Here is a 10,000-nt window from a genome sequence, read left to right on the forward strand (position 1 = left end):
AAGCGGAAGCTGGAGGACAAGGAGGACCAGAACTGCAGCGAGAAGGAGGGCGGCCACAGCGGCGAGGACCAGCACCGCGACAAGCGCCTGCGGACCACCATCACCCCCGAGCAGCTGGAGATCCTCTACGAGAAGTACCTGCTGGACTCCAACCCCACCCGCAAAATGCTGGATCACATCGCGCGGGAGGTGGGGCTGAAGAAACGCGTGGTGCAGGTCTGGTTCCAGAACACACGCGCCCGGGAGCGGAAAGGCCAGTTCCGGGCCGTGGGGCCGGCCCAGTCGCACAAGCGGTGCCCCTTCTGCCGCGCCCTGTTCAAGGCCAAGTCGGCCCTGGAGAGCCACATCCGCTCTCGGCACTGGAACGAGGGGAAGCAGGCGGGGTACAGCCTGCCCCCCAGCCCTCTGATAGCGGCGGACGAGGGGGGGGAGAGCCCCCAGAAATACATCTACTTTGACTACCCGTCTTTGCCGCTCACTAAAATCGACCTCTCGAGCGAGAATGAGTTGGCTTCGACCGTGTCCACGCCCGTGAGCAAGACGGCCGAGCTGTCCCCCAAGAACCTGCTCAGCCCTTCTTCCTTCAAAGCGGAGGGCCCCGAGGACGGGGAGAACCTGGGCGCCCCTCCCGCCGAAGCCGGGTACGACCAGAGCAAAACCGATTTCGATGAGACGTCGTCCATCAACACGGCCATCAGCGACGCCACCACAGGCGACGAGGGCAACGCCGAGGTGGAAAGCACCCTGGGCGGTTCTGGAGACGGGAAGCCGGCTCTGTCGCCGAAAGAGCCCAAAACTCTTGACGCTTTGCCAAAAACAGCGACCACACCCACCGCAGAGGTCTGCGAGGAGAAATTCCTCTTCTCCCTCACCAGCCCCTCCATGCATTTCAACGACAAAGACGGTGACCATGACCAAAGCTTTTATATCACGGATGACCCCGATGACAACGCCGACCGCAGTGAGACGTCCAGCATCGCCGACCCGAGTTCCCCAAATCCTTTTGGGTCCAGCAACCCTTTCAAATCCAAAAACAACGACCGCCCGGGGCACAAGCGTTTCCGGACTCAGATGAGCAACCTGCAGCTCAAGGTCCTCAAGGCGTGCTTCGGGGACTACCGCACGCCCACAATGCAGGAGTGCGAGATGCTGGGCAACGAGATCGGCCTGCCCAAGCGCGTGGTCCAGGTGTGGTTCCAGAACGCACGGGCCAAGGAGAAGAAATTTAAAATCAACATCGGGAAGCCGTTCATGATCAATCAGAGCGGGGCCGAAGGCACCAAGCCAGAGTGCACGCTGTGCGCGGTGAAGTATTCCGCCCGCTTGTCCATCAGAGATCACATCTTCTCCAAACAGCACATCGCGAAAGTGAGGGAGACCGTGGGGAGCCAGCTGGACCGGGAGAAGGATTACTTGGCTCCAACCACCGTTCGGCAGCTGATGGCGCAGCAGGAACTGGACCGGATCAAGAAAGCGTCAGATGTGCTGGGCTTGGCGGTGCAGCAGCCCAGCATGGTGGACAGCGGCCCCCTCCACGGCATCGGCCTCCCGGCTGCCTACCCGGGACTCCCTGGGCTTCCTCCGGTCCTTCTCCCCGGAATGAACGGTCCATCCTCCTTGCCCGGGTTCCCACAGAATTCAAACAGTAAGTCACTTCCAGGGGAGAATTCAAACAGTAAGTCACTTCCAGGGCAGTCTAATGAATTAGTAATGTTAGGCAGCTGATGCCGAATAACTAAGAACAGGGTACATTTGAATCTGTTCATTTCAGTGTGAAGCCATTAAATAATTTAAAATATATATTTTATTGGCTAAAATTAATAACCGGGAAGTAAGTCTACCTGAACTTATGTAGAAAAATAAAGACTAGCTAGGTTAAAAAAAAAAAAAAAAAGAAAAGACTAGCTAGGTCATAGCTAGTCTTAGAAATATATTCATTATTTATATCATTATATCTTTACGTCTTAGAAATGTTCCTTTTGTAGAATCATTTCAATACTGTTTTCAAATGGCATTTAAGCACAGACATGTGGCATATTGTTTGGTGAACGTACTAAGAAAGTGAAGCATTAACTAATCCATTTATTGGTATCTTAATTTATATTCTTTCCAAGGGAGGCTTTCTTATTTGTTGTTTTGTTTTGTTTTCTCCCACTTAAGTGCCTGGAAGTTCAAAAGTTAAGGGCCTCTAGCCATAGGAATTCACCCACAATACACCTAACAGTCAATAAAGCTTATATTTAGTTTAACTACTAACAATATGACTTCTGGGACAATTTTTAATTTGATTGTAAAGACTTTGGACAATAAGATTTTGATTTTTGTAGCAGCCATTGTTGCTTATTATTTAAAGTAATGTGCAACCTTAGAGGTATATTAATATTACCCCATGCCCTCCTGCCCCTCTCTCCACCCCAGCCATATAATTAAGTCAAACAAAATTATAAAGCTTTCTGAGGCAACCCCAGAAGATGAATCCAATTCGGTGCTCATCAAGAGTAATGTAATTTGTGCAGGTTCAGAACATTTCATGAATGAGTAAAGGTATGCGGTTCTATTAGGTTAAAACAGTTGAATACAATAAGGTAGGCAAGGACATAGCCAAATATATAACAAATGTTAAATGTTTTATATGTTATATAAAAGTTATATATTATCCAAAATAGAAAAAATGGTTCTCTTATAATTTCTTCTTTAAAGTAAGTTTTATTTTTCAAATTAACAGTGATTTTTTTTCTTTTTGAAAGGGGATTTTGACATTATAAACTTATCTAGAATTAACTAATTACATATTTCTAGAAAGGTTCGAAAACACATAGGCTAGCTTTTTTATTTACACAAATTGGACTTTTACGCAAATGTCAAACTTTTCAGTCTCACCTTTTTTTAAATTAAATCTTTATTGTTGAAAGTATTACATATGTTCCCTTATTTTCTCCCATTGACCCCTTATAGCCCTCCCCCCTCCCCCAGGCCTCTACCACCCTATTGTCTGTGACCATGGGTTATGCATATATGCATACACATTCTTTGGTTCGTCTTCTCCCTCCCTCTCCCCACATCCCTTCCCTCTGATGTTCGACCGTCTGTTCCATGCTTCCATGTCTCTGGATCTATTTTGTTCAACAGTTTGTTTTGCTCATTAGATTCCACATATGAGTGAGATCATGTGATACTTGTCAACAAGTATCTCTGACTGGCTTATTTCACTTAGCATAATACTCTCCAGGTCCCTCCATGCTGTCTCAAAGGGTAAGAGATCCTTCTTTTTTACTGCTGCATAGTATTCCGTGGTGTAAATGTACCACAGCTTTTTAATCCACTCAATTGCTGATGGGCACTTGGGCTGTTTCCAGATCTTAGCTATTATAAATTGTGCTGCTATGAACATAGAGGTGCATACATTTTTTTCTGATTTGTGTTTTCATATCTAATTTTTTGAGGAAATTCCATGCTGTTTTCCATAATGGCTGCACCAGTCTGCATTCCCACCAGCAGTGTAATAGGGGTCCCTTGTCTCCACATCCTCGCCAGCACTTGTGATTTGTTGATGGTAGCCATTCTGACAGATGTGAGGCAATAACCCATTGTCATTTTAATTTACATCTCTCTGATGATCAGTGATTTTAAGCATTATTTTTCATATGTCTCTTGGCCATCTCTATGTCCACTTTGGAGAAGAGTCTATTTAAGTCCTTTGCCCATTTTTTAATTGGCTTTTCCTTTTGTTAAGTTGTGTGAGTTCCTAGTTTGGCTATTAACCCTTTATCAGATGCATCATTGCCAAATAGTTCTGCTGCACAGTGGGCTTCCTTTTTATTTTGTTGATGGTTTCTTTTGCTGTGTGGAAGCCTTTTACTTTGATGTGGTCCCATTTGTTTTCTCCTTAGTTTCCTTTGCCCAAGGACAGTGGTTCTCAACCTTCCTAATGCCGCAACCCTTGAATACAGTTCCTCATGTTGTGGTGACCCCCAATTTCATTGTTACAAATTGAACATAATTAAAGCATAGTGATTAATCACAAAAACAATATGTAATTATATATGTGTTTTCCGATGGTCTTTGGCGACCCTTGGGAAAGGGTCGTGCGACCCCCCAAAGGGGTCGCAACCCACAGGTTGAGAACCGCTGCCCTAGGAGATGTATCTGCAAAGATATTGCTACGGGAGATGCCTGAGATTTTGCTGCCTATGGTTTCTCCTAGGATCAAGTTTCACTTTTTACATTTAAGTCTTATCCATTTTGGGTTTATTTTTGTTTATGGTGTAAGTCGGTGGTCTAGCTTCATTTTTTTTGCATGTATCTGTCCAATTTATTGAAGAGACTGTATTAACCCCATTGTATGCTCTTGCCTCCTTTGTCAAATATTAATTGAGCATAGTGGTTTGGGTTGATTTCTGGGGTCTCTGTTCGGTTCCATTGATCCGTATGTCTGCTCTTGTGCCAGTACCAGGCTGTTTTGATCATAATGGTTTTGTAGTATAATTTGATATCTGGTATTGTGATTCCTCCAATTTTTTCTTCTTTTTCAAGACTGCTGCAGCTATTCGGGGGGTCTTTTTTGGTTCCATATAAATTTTTGGAGTATTTGTTCTAGATCTGTGAAATATGCCATTGGTATTTTAACAGGGTTTGCACTGAGTCTGTAGATTGCTATGGGGTAGTATGGATGTTTTAATGATGTTAATTCTACCAATCCAGGAACACTTATTTATATCTTCCTCTATCTCTTTTTTCAACGACCTGTTGTTTTCCAAGTAAAAGTCTTTTACCTCCTTGGTTAAGTTTATTCCTAGGTAACTTAATTTTTTGGTTGCTATGGTAAATGGTTTTGTTTAGTTTCTCTTTCTGAGAATTCACTATTAGTGTATAAAAATGCCATCAGTTTCTGGGTGTTCATTTTGTATCCTGCTACATTGCTGAATTTTTTTATTAAAAAATCTAGTAGTTTTTTTTGTGGAGTTAGGATTTTCTATGTACAATATCATGTCATCTGCGAATAATGAGTGTTACTTCCTCCTTTCCAATTTGGATGCCTTTTACGTTTTCTTCTTGTCTGATCGCTGTGGCTAGGACTTCCAGTACTGTGTCGAACAGGAGTGGTGAAAGTGAACATCCCTGTCTTTTTCCTGTTCTTAGGGGACATGATTTTAGTTTTTGTCCATTGAGTATGATGTTGGCTGTAGGTTTGTCATATATGGCCTTTATTATGTTGAGGTATGATCCCTCCATTCCACTTTGCTGAGAGTTTTTATCAAAAATGGGTGTTGGATTTTTTTTGAATGCTTTTTCTGCGTCTATTAACATGATCATGTTATTTTTGTCTTTCAATTTGTTTATGTGATGTATCACATTTACTGATTTGCGAATATTGTACCAGCCTTGCATCCCCGAGATGAATCCCACTTGGCCATGGTGTATGATCTCTTAAATATATTTCTGTATCTTATTTGCTAATACTTTGTTGAGGATTTTAGCATCTATGTTCATCAGGAATATTGGCCTGTAATTCTCTTTCTTTGTGGTGTCTACCTGGTTTGGGAATTAGGATAATGCTGGCCTCATACAAAGAGATTGGAAGTGTTCCTTCCTCATGGATTTTTTTGGAATAGTTTCAGGAGGATAGGTGTTAGTTCTTCTTTGGTAAAATTCCCCCTGTGAAGCCGTCCTCACCTTTTCTTATAAAAACAAAACATGCCATGGGATCTTAGAAGATATTCCTGTTTTAACTTTTACCTTGGGAAACGTGAAAGAGTGACACCACGTGGCCCGTGGGCTGCGGCCAGCTCACCTGGCTCCCTGTCCTGAGCGACCTGTTGGCATTTGGGAAGCAGGCAGGGTCTGTACATAGAGAACACTGCCCCTTCCTTGAACTGTCACCGTGTGCTTCCCGCCCCCCCCATTAGACTTTGGGCTTCATTATCTAGATATTCTTGGGGCCTGAAATATCAGCTACAACTACATGTTTTGTTTGTACGTTTGTCAGAATTGTTTATAAGAATAATGCAATGGCTATTTTTGCATGACTATCAGTTTCTGTTCCTACTTTATATGTCACTGTGATTATTAATTGACACATAAAAAAAGGTTTTATGTGGAAAAATGCTTGTGATCGGTTATATAAAAGAGTTTCCCCACATAAAGTATAATGTGAAAAACTAAACAGTAATATGAAATTTAAAATATTAAATAAAATATTGGGTAGAGGAACATTTGGTACTTTACAGGCACTAAGAACACTCCAAGTGTCTGTGGTCATTGATGCCTGTGTAGTCACCCCTCTAAATAGTGGTCAAAGCATCTTGCTTTCCTCTCTACGGGATCAGAAGGCCTTTGGACAGTCAGTCCTTGGCTGACAGTCCTATATGAGAGAAAGTGGTAAGGGTAGAGAGAGGAGATGTTTATGACATACATAAATACAGTGTGTCTCCTCTCCTGACACGTGGGCCCTGTTCATAACTCCCCGAGTTGTGGGAGGCTGTGCAGGCAGGTCCTCTGCAGTGAGCAGTATCCTTACGCATCTGACACCAAGGACCTCGGTGCTAGGTGTACCTATTGCTTCATTAAATCCTGGACCAATACAGATCGGAGAGTGTTATAAAAAAAAAGGGGGGGGGTATGTTCATTTTGTGAACATACCACTGCAATTTGGAATTTCTCATGAATTCGTTTTTTAATTTTTATTTTGACAGATTTTAAACATAGCACAGCAGATTACCAGCAGGACCTCATCTGAGAGCCTGAGTTCCCATCCTTCCCAGTTCACTTATGTTTAGGTTAGCTGACCTGTGGTGGGTAAAGCTGAGTATTTTAGGCATCTCGCGAGGGGAGCTGTGCTTCTCCATCTTCCTACTGTATTTTCTCATCACTCAAATACCTCCTTTGCTATATGGGAGAAATAGACATACCAGCGAAGTGAAGTCAAAAGGGGAAAATTACTTCATAAGTAGAATATTTCTGTATTTCTCACAATAATTTATCTACATGACTAAACTTTGAGAATATGCCCTGTTCATCTTGGGCCCATTTTAATGGGATTTTAGTTATGGAAAAATCTCCATTTTAAAAATACTCTATCCCTTTGGAGGTAAGTTTGAAGGTTTTGACCCTAAGGAAATCACTAGAAAGGGACTCCATTAAGTATGAGCTGTTCTGTAAGGTAGTAAGTCTGATTCCAAAGGCTACACCTGTGAAGGTGTACATTCGTTGCCATGGACATGTTCAGTTTTAGTATTTCCAACCTCTAAGTGTCCTGGTTTAAACATATTTTTTATTCTTTTTTGGGCAGAAGTGCTGTTTACCAGCTTTTATGCTCGCAAAACTTCCTTGCCTCACTTCCAAGAAATTTTCACATTATTTACTCTTTCAAGATCACGAAGGCGGCCCTTTCGAGAGTAATGCACATCACGTGTGCCTTCGCTTTTAAAGAAAAGGAATTATTTTCTGCTTAAAAAATTTTCCACATTTGTCTTTTTCTATCACGATCATGTGCAAAAAGGGAGAGTGGTGAAAAATATCACAAGCCTGTACGCCTGGAAAAAATTAGAAAAGTTTTAAATTGACATTTTATCCTTGAGTATGTTAGCTTCCTTTGGCGGGTGGGGGGACTCAAGATGAATAGAGACTTGATTTTCTATTTTTAACATATTTACTTTATCGTTTTAAGCAGTGTCTGATTTTTATATGTTCCATTAGTGTTTGGAAATACTGCCCAACCCAATTTCCTTAAATGGAACTGCAGAACATGGCTTGTGCATTTTTCTCATACTTCAGTGTAATTTACTAGCACAGTTGTGGTAAATCTAGATAAGAGTAAGTCTTTAGTAATTTGATCACAATTGTCTGTGGCCCCGTGTATATAATTAGTTTTCTTTTCACCTCCAAAATAAATTTTCTCTCTAGGAGACCTAGATCAAAGAATCACGGGGAAAAGGAACCACATCTAAGTTCATTGTGAGACAGGCATTTTCTTCCAAAAACATTACTTTGGGGGAAAACCAAACAAAATTATGGTAGCTTGATTATCTGTAGGTAAACTTGAATCTCTTAGTAGGAGTGAGGGAACGGGAACGAATGCATCTGATTCCACAATGTGACCACTGTTCGTTTTTCTCTTGTGTTTCTGGTTTTCCTATATCAGTTGGCTACTGACCTTTTGACTGCAACTGTTTACAGGCTCATAGCTTTTGCTAGTAGGCCCTATGTACATGGTTCAGTATCCCGAATCTGCATCTCTTTCCTAAAATTTTTACTTAATAGCTAATTATTTAACTCTGCTGAGTCCTGGAGATGTTGAATTCCTAGAAATCCCTAATAGTTTTGGACTACAGTAGTTGGGATTTTAGAAGACTATTTCATGACCTTTACTTCATTGTATGACCTCCTGATAGAAACCTGTAGACCCTATCTGATGGGAAAGTCTACTCAACAACCATTGCTATTTTTTTAAGTCTCTTAGTTCCTTAAAATTTTTCTTAAATTCTCATGACTCAAAGATGAGTGATCCAACAATTTCCTTAGATTTATGGGGGAAACACCAGGTGGAAAGGGGTTCAATTACTTATTGAAGTCTCATTGTACTAGACTTAGAAGTAAGGTGGGCTTTATGGGGAGGCAAAGAAGCTGGCTACCAACATAGTGTCATTCTAACATGCAAGGAAGGCTCTGTTGTCCTTAGTAAAGCTTCTTCCACCTGGAATCACTCATGCCTGAAAGTCTGTAATTAGATAATTTCTTTGACTAAATGCATTATCCTCTGTGAAATGTAAAATAGCACAGAATATCATAGTGGGAAGAAACCTCAATCTAGTACTGGTATATATGAAGGCTTTTCAGAAATAGATGTATTCATATTTTTGGTTTTTTTCTTGAAAATAACATTTTATGCAGAGGCAAGTAGAAGATACCAAGCATAGTGGTGTAGGAGTAAAAGCAAGAGAGTTGAGGGTTTGGGCCCCCAAAAGCAATTCCATTATGTCACAATTTTGTCTAAGTCCCCGGAATCAAGAAGTTTATCATACTAAATTGGGTTAAGACCAGGAAATTTACTCATTCATTCTTACTATACCCTGCAAAACTTAAGTCATTTTAAATTTATTTCAATGGTGCAGGCCATTTTTCTGTAAGTCATGGATACTGTTATCAGTTTCTCCCCAAAACACAATGTTACTTTCAAGGATTTGTTTTCTTTTTTCTCTTTCTCTTTTTATACTATAGCTCTAATAATATATTTTCTTTAAACAAGATTTTTAGCATCTGTCCTCACCACTGGAAAAACTATAGGCTTTATTTCAGAGCAGGTCAGGGATGAGTTGGGTTTGGCAGGTTGCAAAGCAGAGCAGCTGGTAGAAAGCTAAGCTAATTGACAGGAATCTGATAACAGTGAGGGTGACCTTTGAGGACTCAGAGCACCTTGGGTTGTGAGCTAAGCCTAAGAAAAGCCTTCTGAGCTGGGTAAAGACCAATGAAGACACTAAAGTTTTTTTCTAGCTACAGAAATAGAAACATGCAGTTTTGGTGTCACTTCAAAACAATTTTTTAAACACCCAAATGCTTCATTTAGCATGGAGGTAAGATGTTGACCAATAGTCAAAAGATGATTGTGTTAAATCTCTGATCATTCTCTCTACAGCTAAGCAGCAATAATTTAAACTCCACTCACCTCTGTCTGATTCATTCTCCCATCAGGCCTCCAGCTCAGTCCTTGTTCTGATCATTCAGTGGTGAGCCTTCCCTTGATCAATAATGAACCAGCACCCATCCTGGAGGGAGAGCGTACTGGATCCTCCATCCCAGGGTTTTAAGGGCAGAGATGACAGGGGAGGTCCCAGGGAAAGATCTCAATAGCCTATTCAGTAGCTTTCCAAGAGCGTCCATTCATAGTTGTGCTCTCCACTGATTGATTGGCTGGCACCAGGGCAGGGGGTCATTATTCAATGCAGCTCGTCCTGTTGCTTATCTGGGCCTGGAGCTGAAATACAACTGAGGCCTAGATGTTATT

General features: G+C 41.7%; 1 protein-coding gene across 1 annotated transcript in view; it reads left to right on the forward strand.

Moving 5' to 3' along the window:
* ZFHX4 (zinc finger homeobox 4) overlaps nucleotides 1-10,000 on the forward strand; it is a 184,352-nt gene that overhangs the window by 169,184 nt on the left and 5,168 nt on the right. Inside the window, 1 exon segment of the mRNA XM_005866409.2 lies at nucleotides 1-1,645. This exon segment is cut by the window's left edge and continues 22 nt beyond it. Within this exon segment, the coding sequence (XP_005866471.2) occupies nucleotides 1-1,645 (1,645 nt within the window).

The sequence above is a fragment of the Myotis brandtii genome, unplaced genomic scaffold, assembly GCF_000412655.1.
Source record: "Myotis brandtii unplaced genomic scaffold, ASM41265v1 scaffold23, whole genome shotgun sequence".
In the NCBI taxonomy this organism is placed as follows: Eukaryota; Metazoa; Chordata; class Mammalia; order Chiroptera; family Vespertilionidae; genus Myotis; species Myotis brandtii.